Genomic DNA, 17,954 nt, shown 5'->3' with positions numbered 1-17,954 from the left:
CAGTCCACCCCCAGCCAGCGAGGCGGTCAGGCAGGGTCAGGGGTCTCGGGGGTGTCTGGGGGCGCAGGCCAGCGTGTGGAATCTGGGAGCTGGGTGTGATGTTTGCAATGCGGAGTCAGGCACTGTGTACACACTGCGAGCACACAGAACCAGAGGCGCCCCAGCCAAGAGGCCCCAGCAGCCAGGACTCAGACACAGTGCCAAGGCTGGAGGCAAAGCCCTCCCCCCATCCCACCATTCACCACCTGCACTCACCTTCATATCACCTTCCTACCCCCCATACACACTCATACTCAGCTGACACACACACAGTTCTGTAAGTAAGGGGTATCTCATCCAGTTAACTCAGGCCTCAGGATGAGTTCTGTGACATTATTGTTTCCAGTCAGGACCTGATTCCCGAGCCTTTGTTAGGCAGTAATCAAGAAGCAGAGCTTACACATTTGTGAGCAACCAGTAGTTTTCCATTGAATTTTTAGTGTCCATTCTCCTCACTGTCCTGTAGCCAGAACACTGAAGAAAAGCAAAACAAAAGCACAGAAGACAAGAAATCTTACTGAATCCAAAGAATAAGTCAGACTGTGTAGTATTTACAATTACATTTATATTTATATATATTCAAAAATACATAGTGACACGGACAAACACTCAAGAAGACAATATTAACAAAAATAGATGTCTGAAATATACAAATGGAATCCTTGTTCTGCTACACAGGTTGGCCTGCCACGGGGAGGCCTCTGCCGATGAGGCCGGGGGCAGAGAGTCAGACCTCTCGAGCTAATAAGTATATACAAACACTGCAGTGCACACACACACGCAGGGGAAATGTCTGGGGACAGAGACCGGGAGGGGGAAGAGACACTGAGCCATATATGAATAGGGCTTGGCAAGGGTGAGCAGGGGAAGGTGCATTGATACTTGCTACAACACAGGACACACATGTGACCCAGGTGAAGACAACATAAACAATTATTCATACGCTATTAACTGAATAGGAATATCAATCCATGTTCAAACTGGTGTAGAAACTATAAAACAAATTGTTATTATATTAACAACGAAGACCCAGATTAAATAAACACTTTGCTGCTGGATCTGGGCCAGATTAAAATGGTGTAATTAGTCATTGCTAAAATTGATCAATGATCAGTTAGAGTTCAATTGCAGTCCAGCCACGCCATCGTCACACTCCAAAATATCAATTAACATATCGATCCACCGCAGACTAATCCGGCTCACTGACCACTGCACTACACAAAATAGCTGTTTACACTGCTCTTGTACACAACCTCTCCTGGCACTGTAGTTCTGCAGCATTATGGCAATTGAACAAAATATTCCCATAAACTGTGACTTACACACACTCACAATTATGCACTCAGCTGTAATTGTAATTCTGGTCACATCACTCAAGGGTAATTCCTTTCGACAGACAATTTCTTGTGTCTACAGACAGGAGGGAGCTGAGAGACATTAGGAATAGTGGCCACTTTTACCCAAAACTTTGGCCCATCTGCAAACGAAAAACTACAAATCAGTACTCAGGGGCAGCTTCAAATTATTTTGTTTTGTTAGATACTTATTTCTAAAATATATATATATATAAAAACGAAGAAAGAAGATGAATATTGGACGCTGTGCAATTTAGAGACACGGGCACATTTCAGAATACAAAAGACACAAACATTACAGTCTAACAACAGACAGTCAAACGACAAACATAAGGTATCAAAACACCATCGTCAAGAAGAGCTTCTGTTATGTGAAGGGTTAAACCTGTCACTCAAACATAGGATCCAATCAGGAGCCTCGTCCAATTTTTCCCCCCATTACATTCCAAGTCCAGTCAGAGGCGTCTTCCGCTACATTGTCCACAGTTCTGGAACCTCCAAAGCTCCAATCAGCAGCCTGGGTTTTTAGAGTCCCTGGCCGTTTTTTATACACCATCCAATCAGGAGCCAGGAGCATCAGCTATGAGGAAACTGGGATCTGTCTCTGTCCAGTCCAGTTAATTTTCCCCTCTTCCTTCTCTTTCAGGGCAAGGGTCTGTGTCAGTGAGACCAGCAGATTGTACATAAGTGCAAGTTTTTTTGGTTGAATGAAAAAGGAGTTGCATCAGACTGCGCAGTCACTGCAGCAAGCCCCAGAGGGCAGGGGTCAGGGGGTCCGGTTGGTTGTTGGTTGGCTGCATCAGTTTATGTTGGGGCGGGGTTGGTGTTTGAATACACCTTGGTATCCATATCCAGCCATCCCCTCCCGCTCCCCCCTTCCCCCTAGCTTAGTGCGAGAAGGTATGGATGTCGTTGTGCAGACTGACGGAGGGGCTCCCACCCACCTGCCCCCCCCTGCCCTGGCAGCCCAGCCCCTTCTGGCAGTGGCAGCGCTGGATCCACATGACACTGCGTGTGAAGCTCTCGCCATCAGGGCAGTGGAAGTGCAACCGCACCGTGCGGGTCAGCGAAGGGGTGCAGCATTGGCCGGAGGACTGGCAGGACCCACAGGCCCGTGGCCGGTAGCGGCGGGCTGTGGCGCAGCCTGCGAACTCCACACGCACTGGCTCCTGGGGGCGCACTGTCCTTCGGCACTGATGCCCCTTCTACACACAGAGAGAGGGGAAAGGAAGGGGAGGGAGTGAGAGAGGGGTCAGGAGACACATACCTCTATACAGGACAGGACATTGTTTACTGCAGAGAGCAGACTGCAAAGACAATCAAACTGGCTGTCTTGTCTTACCTCAAACTGTGGGGTCAGGTCGAGGTCACAGGGTCGGATCTGGCAGAGTCGCGTCTCTCGGACCAGCCGGCATTCTGCATTGCTATTGGTTACACGGCTGGAGATGCCCAACCCACAGGTGGCTGAGCATTCTGACCAATCGGTGGTCTGCAGGAAGCACGTGGGTGGATCCAAGACATGTGACTGGGGCTGAGAATTCCATTCTATAGAAGAGAGACAAACAATAACACACTAATACACCAACACACACTGACACAGCACAGCACAGTTGCAGATAGTTATGCAATCATCTGTTAACAATACAACACCACAGTCACACAGTCACACTCCTCTCCCCTCCACTCACCGGGGTAATTATGCACTGGAGGCAGGTGGCTGTGGGGCAGGAGAGGCAGCAGGGGGAAGGGGTGCAGGATGGAGGTGTGCCCTGGGGCAAGGATCTCATTGCCATCAAGTCTGTGGGGTCTGTGGGGTCCTGGGTTCGAGGGGGCATCCTCTGAGATGTGGTTGCTTGTTTCATCCTCATCGTTACAAAGCCACTCCTGACAGCAGCGGCCGGGGGGACGGGAAACTCGGGGGCGGGAGCAGGGCTGGGGGGGTGGGGGAAGCTGTGGGGGGCACAGGGGCAGGCAGCCCACCACCCCGTCCATGCAGCTGCACTGGTGCTGGCAGCTGGGCTGGAAGGCCTCACCGTGCTGGTACACACGACCCCCCAGTTCACATGGCCGGCCCTGGGCCTGGGCTACAGGGCAGGGACACAGAGAGAGAGAGAGAGAGAGAGAGAGAGAGAGAGAGAGAGAAGGGGGGTTGTGTTAGACAGAGCAGAACAGGGCAGGAAAGGACAGCCATCTCATGTATCCCTCCTTCCCTCTCTCTCCCTCCCCCACCCCCTCATCCATCCCTTAACTTCCCCCTTGCTGTCTCTCCCTATCCCTCCCCTCCGGGCCCATTCGTCCTGCACGCACCTCTGCACAGCCCGCGCTCTGGGGCTCCTCCAGCCCCTAGGTGGCAGTGCAGGCCCTTGATGTGGTCGCAGGGCTGGCTGGCGCTGCAGTCCTGGTTGTACTGGCGGGCACACACTTTACAGCAGCCACAGCCGTCCTGTACCCAGCTCACCCCGGGGGGGCAGCGGGGGGACGAAGAGGGGCAGGGTGGGCACTGCAGTGGGCAGTCACTCTCCACCTGGGGGAGAGAGAGAGGGAAAGTGTTATTGGCGTTCGAAGCTGTCACTGAGACATTGGGTGGGCACTGCAGCACAGCCCTGCCTGCTACCCCTCCGCAGCCTGGTGAATACAGGCTTACAGCTCCGCATTCGCAGACATGACACTGAGCCTGACTGACACCGCAGACAGCACTGCAGTACAGTATATAGTGCAATGCTGTACAGTACAGTACAGTACAGTACAGTATAGTGTAGTAAAGTACAGTATAGTATAGTGCAGAAAGGACAGTCCGTAACTCGTCTGTCAGTGATAGTACAGTTCACTACAGTCAGTACATCTGCAGCAGCAATATAGTAGCCTGAAAAAGCTCAGTCAGTGATTCTTGTCAGTGACAGTCCAGTGCAGTCAAGTGCAGTCAGTCACTCTGCAGCAGCAGTCCAGCACACTAAAGTTCAGCACAGCCAAGTCAACTCAGTGACCCTGCGGCAGCGGTCTGCTTCAGTGCAGTGCAGTACAGTCATTGGGGTCACAGAATCTGCTGAATAAATCAGATTATTTTCACAGGTAGTCCTGGATTAGCCAAGCGCCGGCCTTTAAAAAAAGATGCAGGAATCTGTTGCAACCCAACGGGCAGCTTTCCAGAGCACAGCTGCCCCGGAGCCTCCCCAGCAGCCCAGATATTTATAGAGCTCCTGAGCAGTGCTGTCCAGGTCTGGGAGTGAGAGCAGGAAGCACACAATCCTGGTCAGTAATGTCCAGTTTAATAATAATAATAATAATAATAATAATAATAATAATACATATCAACATACACAAGCTCCAGTTCAGTATTGAATGCATTGTGGTGTGGGCTCTCATCTCTCCCTTCTCCCACACAAACCCATTGGCCCCAGCATGATAAACTGAGCCCCACTTTCACCAGCAGCTCACAGTAGAAACTGTGAGAGTTTATACAGGCAGAGCACACACGCACTGAAGACTCATGGAGACGGGCGGCCCGGTCAGTTTGACAGGTCTCCTGCAGGTCAGTGTACAGTATGAACTCACCAGCTGCAGAGCGCAGGACAGCAGAAGCAGGCAGGACATGCCAGTCCACTCCACAGGCACCGCAAACATCCTGTCCCACAATCTTCCTCACAGGAAAACTAAATAATAACACTAAATAAATAGAAACAGTCTGCCCAACAAAATGTAAAATAAAAATGACTATATATACAAAAGATTATTCAGTTGCAAACAAAAGAGGAGATGCAAGTGTGCTGTGCAAAGAGAGCAGAGTCCAGAGTTGCATGGGAGACCCAGGAGAGAGCTGTCTGTCTGTCTGTCAGTCTGGAGATTCTCTGGGCGCCGGTCTCAGTTGTTTTGTGGGTGTACTAAAGGGTACACCGGTCAGTTGGCCAAGCTGCCTCTCTCTCTCGATGCATAGAGCCACACAGCCCCAGTTCATTGAGCAGGAGCACAGCCCCGCTCTCTCCCTTATAGCTGCTGCCTGACAGCCCCTCTGTGACATCACAGGGACTGGGAAATTTACGGCACTGAGGGAGAGGGGGAGTAAGAGGGGGAGAGAGAGAGAGAGACAGAGAGAAGGACAGGGAGACTTCACTACACTAGACTGCACTACAACACACTGATCTGCACTAAAGCAAGACAATGAATGGACTCTACCAAGTCTATAGGAGCCTTATTCAACAGAGGAAAGTCAAGCACAACTGAAGCGTATTTATATGCACTATATGTACAGTTTAGGTTTGCTAAGATAAATTTACAGTATACAAAACTGTACTTATTCTTCAGAAGATTCACATGAGTTCACTGTAGCATTGTCATATGCACGTCTTCTTACAGATACACGAATCAAAACACACACACCTATACATAGACACACTTATACACACTGAATTCAGAACAGAGGGCTGTGCTGTTGTGTGTGCGGTCAGTCAGGGCAGGTCAGCCTGCGTGCCTCCTGGCTCAGGCAGGAAGAGCGAGTGGGAACAGGGAAAACCCAGAGTGGAAACTCTGACCGAGGGGAACACGGGTTCCCCTTTGTGTGTAGATTTTTGTGTGTTTGTGAGCGAGTGGAAGCGGTGACTCCCAGACATGATAGGCGCCTCTTACGTCTGAGCTGCCCCCCCCCTCCAATCTCCCTCCCCCTGCAGACTATATTCCAGGAAGCTCGGGTTCCCTTTCTCCTGCGTTGTTTGTGTTCGCAGGAAGTGCCGTACTTTTCCGCCATTGTCAACACCACGGTCAGCAGTAAGGAAAGGACAAAGACATAACGAGAGCAATTTTTCTAAAATAGATAAATAAAAAGTGTTTTTGTGGATGTCCAGGCAGGCCTTGTGTTGGGCGTTCAACTCTCACTGTTATGAAACACAGGAAATGTGTTATGGCACATATTTGTCAGAGAAACTGTGAGAAGCAAGAATGGAGTACTGACTAACACATCACACTGCAGCTACAGACAGTGTGTCAGATGGGTTGTGGATTAGTCTCGAACGCCTCTCTGTTTCTCACTCACACACACTCACTCCAGTCACACAATCACTCAAACTCTCACTCACAACACACATGTACACACGCACACATGTTCTCGCATACCCATGCACAAATACGCACGCACCAGCACAATTACACTTTCTCTCTCTCACACACACACGAGGAGAGCAGAGGGAAAACCATGGCAAGGACAGGGTTGGGATACTTCGGAAGTTCAAAATCACCTTGTTTTTAAGGGAAACAGAATCAGACAAAAAAAAAAGAAATCCCAGCCTACATTGCTGAAATTCCAGGCTCACAATAGCAGGATGTGTTTGCTTGCTGCACAGGGAGGTGACGAAGGAGACTGGGGGGGGGGCGGTGAGAAGGCTCACAGTCCTGTTTGCTGGGCCCCTGCCAGTCATTATTACCCCAGAGGACAAATATTTCCAGAGCGGGAGCCCACACATCCTCCAGGATCCCCCAGCCCCTGACCCCCTTCCTGACAAGACACACCTGCTCACACTGCACCTGTCATACCTAAGCCCCCCCCCAGACCGTCCAGCTCTCTTACCTTAAAGTACTTTTCACTCTGCCCTGACCTACCCCTACACTGTTGCTCCCCCTGTCACTAATCCTGCACTCACTCCTGCGCTTTGAGCCCTCGCCCGACATTTTCTTATTTTCTTTTATTAACGCACATTGAGTAACATTGCAGACAAAGAAATAAATAAGTGCAAGGATTTCAATGTATTCATCCTCCCAGTTGGAAGGCGAAGAGCCATACGGAGTGGAGGGGGTTTTGAAGAGGGTGGGGGGGAGAAGTGTCCAGCATGATCAGAGTGTGAATTTGAATTAATTGAGTGGGGGGGTGGGGGTTTGTGCACAGGGAGGGAGATGTTAAGGGGAGAGCGAGAGAGAGAGGGAAAGAGTCTGTGTGTCTCAGTTTACTATTCCACTGATGTAACTGTTTGTTTTTGTGTGTTTGTTTTTATATTTTGTAGCAAGTGTTTAACGTCAATGCAGGGAGGTGAGACATTCCGTGGGGGTGGGGGGGGTGGAGAGGTGCTGGAGGGGAAAAAACAGACATCTTATACTATGTGTATGCGTGTGTGTGTATGTGTATGTGCGCTCACACGTCAGTGTGTCTGTCTGTGTGTGTGAGCATGTGTGTGCGTGCAAAATAGTCACGCCACGCTCGTTACACTGTGAGTGACAGACAGACGCAGACAGATGCAAACAGACACACAGACACACACATATTTCTCTGGCACTGTTTAGTGTGTTAATCACCCAACCCCCCCAAGCCAGATCCCAGTCAGCCTCTGTCCGCTTTGTAGAATCAGCTGTGTCGCCTCAACTGCACCTTAACCCAACACATGACACTACACCCCCGGGGTCAAAGGTCAGACACATTCCTCATGAACAAGTCCCAAACTTCATCTGGGTTGAACATTAACCCCAACCAGAGCTCTCCTCTGTCTGACACATAGTTTAATTCACAGTGCAATTACAATTATAACTGTAATCAGGAAATAAAGGGTCACTATGTTGTTATTACAATGTTGTCGTCATTACATGAGATCTCCCAGTATAACTGTGTGCAGCCCATCCTAACACTGGCACGCATTAACCCGCCATGGACACACTGGTGAGATGCACATCCCCTGCCTGACTGCAGGTTCTGTGTGTCTGTCTGTGCACCTTTTACTGCTACAGCATCCCCTATTGCCCCTCACCCACACACCTGGGCAGGCAGCAGTGCGGGTAAGAGTCAGGTATGGGGTAGGTGGACCACAATGGGGCTCATTGACCTGGCAGAGTTATGGGAGCTGAGAGGCTCTGGCTGATGGGAGGGGGCAGGTGGACTCTCTTACTGGCTGTACATTCCTGCACTGTACTTAATAGCAGCGATGACAGCTAGAACAGGGGAGATACCCTTAACCCCCCCTCCATCTCCCAGACTAGACACTACAGCCACACACTGTCCATTGTGTACCTGGGGTGTCCAGGTGTGCTCCATGTCCTGTAGAGTCATCCAGTACCTGCACATTCCCACTGCAAATGGCTCTCCAAGATTTGTGCCACCCTGCCTTCTGTTTCTTTTGCTCCCACCTGGAATAATTTTCTGGGCTGAACTGGGTGTATGTGTATGAGTGAGTGTGTGTGTGAGTGTGGTGGAGGGAGGCGGGGGGGTTACCTACACACACAGGATATGAAGTGGAAAAGCGCTGAAATGAAAAAAATATATACGTTTCCCTCCCTCCTCTTGGCTCACTGTTGTGACGGCTGCTTCCCTCAGAGCGCTGGCCCTGCGAGGTGTGAGAGCAGACAGGGACAGAGGACGCCCTGGCGCCCCACAGGCCCTTGCCCCCGCCCGACCCCAGCTGGGTGCCACTTTCACACCCAGCGCTCAGACGCCCCGGGGGGGTAGTGCCAAGTCAAGACACATACTGCACTCTCCGGGATATCTGGGCACAGTGCCACGCCACACGGCACAGTGCACTATAGCACAGCGTTGCACAGGACAGCACTGTGCGGCACTGCACTAAACTCCACTGTACTGTTCTGTGTCTGAGAGAGGGGTGTATCAGGCTACTAATTACAATACACTATTCATACCAATTTTTTCATCAGAGCAGCCGTTAGAGATCTGGAGTTCAGCATTGTGTGAATTTAAATCTCTCTGAGCCTTCTGCCCTGCTGCCTCCCAGGCCCTGCAGTGACACCTAGTGTTGGCAGAGGGGATACTTTTCTGGGCTGAACTGGGTGTGTGAAAATGAAAAAGGTGCACAGACACCAACACCCAGACTGCACCCTGTCTGTCCTCTTCTCGTCCTGTAGTTAAGGGCCTGTCCATTTAACACAGGCATTGCACAGCAGTCTGTCTACAAACACCCTGGCCAATATATACGCACTATGGGCCCATGACTGTACCACCCCAGCCAGTGTTGCTATCTTGCAGATACGCTCTGTAAAGAAAGAATCTTAAGGATAAGAAAAATGAACTACATCTTTTATTATATTTGTTGGTGCTACAGCTGATGATATTGGGTCCTATTGTTTGTTATTAGACACCTGATTACCAGTCTGGGCAATACAGTAAGTCAGTGAGTCCACCTTGTTCTTCTGCTACAAGAGCTTCTTCTGCCCCTTCAAATGTACCTCCAGGCCTTGAACTGTAACCTCCAGCCTACCCACAATGCAGTCTGTTTCTTGTTGCAGCCTCTCTCTCTCTCTCTCTCTCCTGTGACTAGATGGGGGTGTTGGTGTGGCGTGGGGTTGCCTGTGGGTCCCACGGGGGGAGGGGGGGCGGCAGTGGAAGGGGCGCTGAGTGGACTGCAGCCCTGACTCCGTTTCTCCCCTCCCTCTCTTTTCTTTCCTCTCTCGCTCCTCTTTCCATCTGCTCCAGTGCTCTTGTGTCTGAACAGGCATTCTCTGCACTGGCTGTGCCGCCCTCTCCCAACTCTGAGGACGGAAAGGGGGGAAGAGAGAGAGAATGAGAGAGAGAGGGAAGGTGTGAAAGAGGGATAGAGAGGGAGAGAAAGTAAAACATTACACCGTAATCATTGTAAAATTATGATAAATCAATACATTCATGAAAATACACAAATGTGTGCATGAGAGTGCATGTGTGTGATGTAAGTGAGCAGTATACATATGTAGCTTGTGTGTGTATATGAAATGCAGTCATGTCTCACCGGCCCTGTGCTGCTGTGGCGCTGTGTCCTCAGGGATCAGCAGGGGGTTGAAGGGAGGGTTGGTGCCGCAGCCCAGCTCCCAGTCACAGCTGCTGCTGCTGCCCTGGAGCTGAGTGACAACACCCCACCCTCACTGAGACACACCCAACTCACTGAGACACACCCAACACCCACAGAGACACACCCAACACCCACAGAGACACACCCAACACCCACAGAGACACACCCAACTCACTGAGACATACCCAACACCCACAGAGACACACCCAACACCCACTGAGACACGCCCAACTCTCTGAGACACACCCCACCCTCACTGAGACACACCCAACTCACTGAGACACACCCAACACCCACAGAGACACACCCAACACCCACAGAGACACACCCAACTCACTGAGACACACCCAACACCCACAGAGACACACCCAACTCACAGAGACACACCCAACACTCACTGAGACACACCCAACACTCACTGAGACACGCCCAACACTCACTGAGACACACCCAACACCCACAGAGACACACCCAACTCACAGAGACACACCCAACACTCACTGAGACACACCCAACACTCACTGAGACACGCCCAACACTCACTGAGACACACCCAACTCACTGAGACACACCCAACACCCACAGAGACACACCCAACACCCACAGAGACATACCCAACACCCACAGAGACACACCCAACACTCACTGAGACATACCCAACTCACTGAGACACACCCAACACCCACAGAGACACACCCAACACCCACAGAGACACACCCAACACTCACAGAAACACACCCAACACTCACAGAGACACACCCAACACCCACATAGACACACCCAACTCACTGAGACACACCCAACTCCCTGAGACACACCCAACACTCACAGAAAGACACACCTAACACTGACCACCCTGTGTAAGTTGAGGGCAGGTTGTGCTGGGGCTCACCTGGGTCTGGGAGTCACGTGAAAGGGGACTGGTGTCCAGGGAGGGAGGGGCCTCCAGGGACCCGACCACACTGTAGCCAGACTGCCACTGTGCCCCCTCGCACTGGGAACAGTGGTGCTGCAGGGGCCCTGTACACACACAACACAACACACACAACACATACAGAGCACAGTTTATTCATTTTTGTATGTGTAGATTTTTACCTAATGAAGATCATTTCTTTTTTTTATTTCTGTCCCATTGTGAGTATACAGGCTGTCAGTGTGTTACAGTAGCTATAATAATCACACTTGCTGCCCTGCCTTGTGTATAAATCTCCTTTCTCACCAGCTTTGGAAAAGGCCCTATATCTGTTGTGTACTACTCTTCCAGTCAAACAAACTCCACTGAGGGCGAGAAGACAATGAGATATTTTAGTTGAATTGTATTTAGTTGTTAAACAAATTACTGTTTGTTTTTCATATTTACAATTGAAGTGTACATTAAATATAAATAGTAAATCAAACATCGTGTCAAAGTTTTATGGAAATGGCCCTCAATGTATAGGAGTCTGCTTTGTGGGGGGGTCCGGGTTTTAATTCGTGAAAACAAACTAATGTCCATCAATGACTGAGGGTTTGGGGAGACCTGGAACACCTGCAGGACTGGAGACTCTTCAGGCTCCGGGGTCGGCCACCGCCGGCCTAACGCATCAAACAAGGCCTTACCCACCTAGAGCCAGAGAGCAACTGTGGTCACAGGGCAGTGTCCGTCCTGCTGCACTAGAGAGGGGGTAAAACACAAAGTCTGCCGAGTGCTGAGGTGGCGGGGGCTCAGGGGCAGTCGTCCTGGTTTTCTTGCCCTGCTCAGCGATGTGGGCGTATTTCCTCCAGAGGTAGGGCTGCCCTCTTAGGCTTTTCCAGTCCACACTCCTCTCCCCATCCTGGGGCAACGGCTGTGGGACCAACAACAGCACACTGACATTGACACACAGGGGGAGGGGGAGAGGGAGAGGGAAAAGGAGGAGAAGGAAGCAGTTGACCTCACAGTGTTTGGATCAGTGCTGGGCAGTGGCTGCCTCTCTTACCGTGCTGTCCAATTTGTACTGGGAACCCCGGGGCCCAAGTGAGGGGCCCCTGCCAATAGTCCTGTCCCTGACGCCATTGAACACCGCTGGTCTATTCCTGAGGGGGGTGCTGTCCTGCCTCTGTTGGGGGGGCTCTCTAATGGGATCTGTGTTCTGCGGCCTGTTAACCTCACCACTCTGAGGGTGCGTCTCCTGCCCAGAGCATGGGAAAACCTGAGACCTGGCACCCCCTGCACCCCACCCTGCCCGTTCTGCCCTCAGTCCGCCGGCTCTCAGGTGGGCCGCCTGGGACCGAAGGGGATCAGTCGGCTTCTTCTTCCTTTTCTATTGCAAGAAACAGACAAACATAGAAAACACAGAGGTTGCGTAACACCTAAACAACATTATTAAGTTCATAGGTGGATGCAGGGTGGTCTCTCTCACCGGCTCCAGGGTGCTGCGAGTCTGGCAGGGTGGGAGGCTGCACACCAGCTCCTTTGTGCTGATCTGTGGAGAGTTTGTTCTGGAGACGGGAAGATAGCAGCCGCATAAAAAAAAAAAAAAATTTTTCTTAAAACGGGTGTACTGATGTCTGTGGCCATGCAAACACACAGACAGAAGCCACAGCAAACAGAGAACAGTGGTCAGTCAACGCGATGGTGACCCCCCCCAGAGAAAAGACCACACAGACTCAACACTGGCTGGCTGGCTGGTTACCTGCAGAGGGAGGGGCTGTGGGGGCTCAGACTGGGCACCCACACCACCACCGAGCCCAGGCCACTGGAGCGGACAGCGCCACAGTCTGCCAGACTGAACTGGGCTTGGCTGAGCTGCGAAGAGAGAAACACACAGTCAGGGTTAAGTAGCTTGGGCCCGAGAGATTTTCGGGAAGGAAAAGTCTTTACAGGACTCCCACCCACGGTCGTTATGGTTGCATTACCTTCTGTGGGCAGACGTGCATGTGCTTGTGTGAGTGGGTGTCTGTGTGTGTGGATTTGCATGTGCATGAGTGTCTGTGTGACTGTCATTGTGATAATGTGTTGGTGTCTCTGTGAGTGTGTGAGTCTGTGTAAGTGACTGTGCACCATTGTGAGTGTGTGTGAGTTTGAGTGCCTTAAGAAATACACACCTTGACATCCTTGCTGTTTCTGCCAGGTGGGCCCCCAGCCCTGGGGTCCCTGTCTCCCTGCCTCAGGCGCTCAGGAGCTCTGGGAGAGTTGAGCCCAGGGAAGTGAATGGTCTCCACACTGCACAGAAATAATACAACACCACATCACTGGAGCCAAACATCCCACAGAACATTGTAGATCGCAAACTGTACAATCCTATACCGGCAGCCTACACACTGAGCGCTTTCAGGGTCAGGGGATCCAATGAAAACGGCTGACACAGTGATTTGGTATTGCAGGAAAACATTTGTACAGAAATACTGCTGTAAAACACAGTGCAGTTACATCTCTAAATTCATTCTGTGGGCAGATCAGGCATACTTAACAATATATTTAGCATTTATACTTATTTGTAATTTATTATTAATTAACTAGCCATAAACAGCAACTTTATCATATTCATAACGGCAGACAAATAAAGAAGACAAATGTGGGGCTTTATTGTCCCCACTGTGGCTTCCCTCACCTTTCCATGATGAAGCTCTGGTCCTGACAGTAGCTCAGTATGGAGCTGGACGGGGGGGTGGCTGAGAGGTCTGTGGGACTGTAGCCCCAGCGGTTTGTGTTGGAGAATGACTGCAGCCTACCCTGCTCCCCGCCTGTTGGGACGGTCACGATCTTCAATGTGGGCAGCCCCTCTGAGCAACATGAAAACACACTTTGAAAGCTAACAAGAGCTCATTATTAATGAGCTCTATAAATAGTTATAAATATTCAGTGTCCAGTGTTTATCGTAGCATTGACATTGATGTGTTTCATGATGTTTTAACTCAAAGAACACTTAAGGTGAAATCCACTTACTGTCCTGCATGCCTAGTTTATTCCTTCAGTTGGTGGGGGTGGGGGGTGGATTACATTTCTGACAGTGATGCCTAAGGACAAATTGCAACTGAAGTGTTCCTTGAGTTTTAAGCTAATTTGCACAAAGCAGTTCAACGCACCAAAGACACTGCAGTGTGCTATTTATGGAGAAAACTGCTTCACTGAATAAGGTAACACAGATTTAAGGTGTTTTTCATTTTAGTACAATTCAGAACCCTTATTGCGAGACACAGGGATGTACCTTCTTGCGTGGGCACCACTGTGGGCTGTGTCCTGGCCTTGCCGTACCTGGGCATGCCATTACTGACGCGCCGCTCTGTCTCCCAGCAGCTCGGATGTTGGCACAGTGCCAGGAGACAGTGGGTCTCATCCAGAACCAGACCAGAAAGACTGCCCATCTTCGACACGGAAACATTAGCAAACAACACGTGAATTAGTAACAACACATTTACGGCTGATAACAAACCTTAATGAACACAAGTCTTGGACTACTTCTCAAAATGTCATTAGCTAGTCTAAGGCTAGTGCTAACCTGGGTTTGTGAAACTAACCTTAATGTAATAAATTCAGCTCGAGGGGAAATACAAATATTATTATTATTACTATTAATAAAAGTTAAACTAATCGTGGCATACTCTTAATTAATGTTTGATTGTTGAATTGTAGCTGCTGGAAACACACCTTTTATATTTATATCACAGAAATATTGTTTTAATTAACATTATCTTACTGAGAAACAAGTAGGCTATGGCTACTGTTAGTTATTTAATTGATCTTTAGTAGCTATATTTTTGTTTTTTAATATTTTACCTCTCTTGGGATTAGCTGTCGGCAAGAAACCTCTTGTTGCCTGGCAACTTGACGCGTTCTTCGCCAAGCATGCGCATAATACCCAGCCTCGCACGGTGCATTCTGGGATCGACTTTTCAGAATAAATCATTACGTATATTAAATATATATGAGTCTATAATTTTACACCTGGTATGCATCGTAGACAAATCAATCAGAACCTAAAAAAAATGTCTTCCAAATAATTTTAGTTGAAGTTGCAAATCATTGGGAGGTGAAGGGTGAAAGGTGAAAGGCTGTTTGGAAGGTTCACGCGGGCTGTCGTTGAAAATACTTCAAAACATTAAAAAGTCCGGCGAGACGAAGCATTAACTGAAGTGGGTTTAATAACGCCGAGATCGGTACGGACTGGGGAAGACTAACCGAATCGGTCTAAGAGATAGGCTGTGTAAGTTTAGAGAAAAATACAAAACAATATATTTATCCGTATATATTGGCTCTAGTCAGTACAAGTGGTTGACGGAAGAGCGGAGTCGGTTGTCTGGGGTAGTGGGAACAGGCCGCTGCCAGCCGCCTGCAGGCTGTGTTGCGCCCGGACCTGCGCACCGGGCGGCAGGGAGGTTTTAAGAAACACGTGGGTACATAGTGATAGCCCTGTATGTTAGTCCCAGTATGGTGGTTCAGCGATGTCCCGTTTAACACTGTGTGGTGTCTCGTATGTTTTGAATACAGTTGTGGTTCTGTAATGGGAGTCGAGTTCGGTAAACCTGATAAATAGATACGTCATATATTCATAACACATGTTGTATACAAGTGCATATTTTAAAAGGATCCTTACATAGTGAAATAACCGGTACGGTTTGTATTTTTTAAATTATGCACATACACACGTATACATGTATAAACTATTGAATGCTTATTGCACAGTAGTCAGACCTGTGGCGTTTGTTTTCCAGGAGCTGTGTGGCGATGGCCGAGAGACCAGAGGACCTTAACCTGCCCAATGCGGTTATAACTCGCATCATTAAAGAAGCGGTGAGAGCGCCACTGTACTTTATCAGATACTGTTATTCTTTTTATTAGAAATCATTCTTCACTCTTCTTCCAGTATTGATATGCAGACAATATAATACTTTATCTATGTGATGCGGGGGAGCCACAGAACCGCAGTATGTGTGTTTCTGCTTTGTATTTGTATTGTATTTAGCAGATGACTGGCTAACATTAATTCCAATTAAGTGACTTCGGTCCGAGCTGTGGCATAAACCAAGAGTCTGTGTCCCTTCCTACCGATTCCGCAGTGTAATTAATTATGCAAATGATATCCAATTTATTAATTTAGACCTTGCCTTAGTACCTGTCCTGTCCCCGCACCCTCTCCTCCTCTGCCTCCAAACCCAAATCCGAACCGGTCCAGCCCTGTCCCGCAGTGCCCGTGTCCAGTGTGTGATGTTGTGATCTGACCCGCAGCTGCCCGATGGTGTGAACGTGTCGAAGGAGGCGAGGAGGGCCATCTCGCAGGCCGCCAGTGTCTTCGTGCTGTACGCCACTTCCTGGTGAGGCCTGCAAACGCTTGACACACACACACAAATTCCACCAGACACAGTTCTGACACAACACAAAGAGCATACACACACTTACTCACAGTGCACAGGACACCTCTTTGTGATGCATTAATAATTATAATGCATATATGTGCAGATGAGAAGAATTTCAAGGAGTTTGCATTAGCTGTAATAAATAGAATTGCTCAGCAGCTCTCGAATTCTAGCTGGCTAGCAGTGGGTGCTGGCCTGTGCTCTGTCACCCATCTGACAGATGGCATCCGGTTTGCATTTGTTTCCTCAGTGCCAATAACTTTGCGATGAAGGCGAAGAGGAAGACGCTGAATGCAGCAGATGTGCTGGCTGCCATGGAGGAGATGGAGTTCGACAGATTCCTGCAGCCACTCAGAGAGGCACTGGAGGGTGAGTGAGGAGAGGGAGGAATGGGAATTAGATGAGGAGGAAAAGTGTGAGAGGTGGACCTTTTTAATACCAAAACAAAGCTGAAATTAGCCAGGGAATGGGTGGGATGATTGGCATGAGTTTTCCTGTACATGCAAGTTATGAGAACGAATATACAGTATATGGCAGACATAAACCACCTTTGTCAATTCCCACTGGATATATTGAAGTCCCCCTCTTTCCTCTCTCTCCCTCCCTCAGCCTATAAGAAGGGCCAGAAGGGGAAGAAGGAGGCGTCAGAGCAGAAGCGCAGAGACAAGAAGAAGAGCGATGCCGAGGAGAACGACAAGAGCCGGGAGGAGGAGAACGAAGAGGAGGAGGAGGAGCAGGATGGCGAGAACGAGGCTGAGGAGGAAGAGGTGGAGAACTGAGGAATCCCCCTGGGTGAGGGGTGGTGGGGAGGGGGGGCACACACATGTGGATAAAAGGACTCAGCAGTGTAGAGACAGTGCTTTACCGAGAGGAATTACCTAGCACAGCTGGGGGGGGGGCAGCACTCTGCATTGTAATTACATATCTAGAAAACTTGTGAGGTGAAGCGGTGTGTTTTGGAAAGTGCCATGAACTGATGGACAGAACATGAGGTCCTCTTTCCTTCTGCTGTCATGACTGTGGTAACTAACAGGAAACTGCAATAAATCAGTGGGTATAAGTAAAAAAAAAAAAAAAAAAATTGTATAATGATAGAAGTCTCTGTAAACCAAAGCTTTTAAAATGCACAGCTGAACCTCACCACGGTGCAGATCTGGTGCTCTCTAACCACCACAAACCAGGATAGTGCTCAGTGCTGGAGCCTAGTGGTGATCTGTGGGGCTACAGTTAGATTTGCTCATAAGTACTTTACTTTTTTTGAGAAGGGAGGGGGGCAACTGGCTTTATTCCTCTCAGAAAAGCAGGCATCATGTCCACAATTGGGAACCTGAGTTTTATCAAAACTCCGTGATCCCTGCTAACATGTAGCATGGTATTGGATTCTGACCTCATCTGTGTCCCCAGACTTTGCAGGGAGCTCTCCCCCCACCTATATTTTACCTATCCTAGTTGAGGACACTGTACTCCCCCATCTCTCCCAGTCTCCTCCTCCTGTGAGGGCTGC

General features: G+C 49.5%; 3 protein-coding genes across 6 annotated transcripts; 1 reads left to right on the top strand and 2 right to left on the bottom strand.

Moving 5' to 3' along the window:
• Positions 1–584: 584 nt before the first annotated feature.
• LOC136758644 (CCN family member 1) lies at positions 585–5,369 on the bottom strand. The gene is made up of 5 exons (XM_066713195.1): positions 4,947–5,369; positions 3,702–3,918; positions 3,083–3,478; positions 2,737–2,939; positions 585–2,599 (listed from the first exon to the last, which is right to left on the bottom strand). The coding sequence occupies exons 1-5, from the start codon at positions 5,013–5,015 to the stop codon at positions 2,282–2,284; spliced, it is 1,203 nt and encodes a 400-aa protein (XP_066569292.1). The 5' UTR covers positions 5,016–5,369; the 3' UTR covers positions 585–2,281.
• A 4,004-nt stretch (positions 5,370–9,373) lies between these two features.
• LOC136758640 (uncharacterized) lies at positions 9,374–15,022 on the bottom strand. The gene is made up of 11 exons (XM_066713188.1): positions 14,874–15,022; positions 14,305–14,461; positions 13,708–13,879; positions 13,202–13,319; positions 12,790–12,902; positions 12,517–12,595; positions 12,094–12,417; positions 11,739–11,961; positions 11,028–11,155; positions 10,076–10,184; positions 9,374–9,842 (listed from the first exon to the last, which is right to left on the bottom strand). The coding sequence occupies exons 2-11, from the start codon at positions 14,459–14,461 to the stop codon at positions 9,628–9,630; spliced, it is 1,638 nt and encodes a 545-aa protein (XP_066569285.1). The 5' UTR covers positions 14,874–15,022; the 3' UTR covers positions 9,374–9,627.
• A 99-nt stretch (positions 15,023–15,121) lies between these two features.
• Positions 15,122–17,533, top strand: pole3 (polymerase (DNA directed), epsilon 3 (p17 subunit)). 4 transcript variants are annotated; one of them, XM_066713193.1, is made up of 5 exons: positions 15,122–15,229; positions 15,809–15,887; positions 16,323–16,408; positions 16,701–16,819; positions 17,060–17,533. In XM_066713193.1, the coding sequence occupies exons 2-5, from the start codon at positions 15,822–15,824 to the stop codon at positions 17,227–17,229; spliced, it is 441 nt and encodes a 146-aa protein (XP_066569290.1). In that variant the 5' UTR covers positions 15,122–15,229; positions 15,809–15,821; the 3' UTR covers positions 17,230–17,533. The 4 variants fall into 4 exon arrangements, with proteins under 4 accessions (XP_066569290.1, XP_066569289.1, XP_066569288.1 ...); XM_066713192.1 differs by having other exon boundaries at positions 15,126–15,253; XM_066713191.1 differs by having other exon boundaries at positions 15,126–15,300.
• The last annotated feature ends 421 nt before the right edge of the window (positions 17,534–17,954 follow it).

Source organism: Amia ocellicauda, chromosome 9 (assembly GCF_036373705.1).
Source record: "Amia ocellicauda isolate fAmiCal2 chromosome 9, fAmiCal2.hap1, whole genome shotgun sequence".
Classification (NCBI taxonomy): domain Eukaryota; kingdom Metazoa; phylum Chordata; class Actinopteri; order Amiiformes; family Amiidae; genus Amia; species Amia ocellicauda.
Note: the sequence above shows the minus strand (reverse complement) of the source record. Positions and strands in the feature narration are given on the sequence as shown.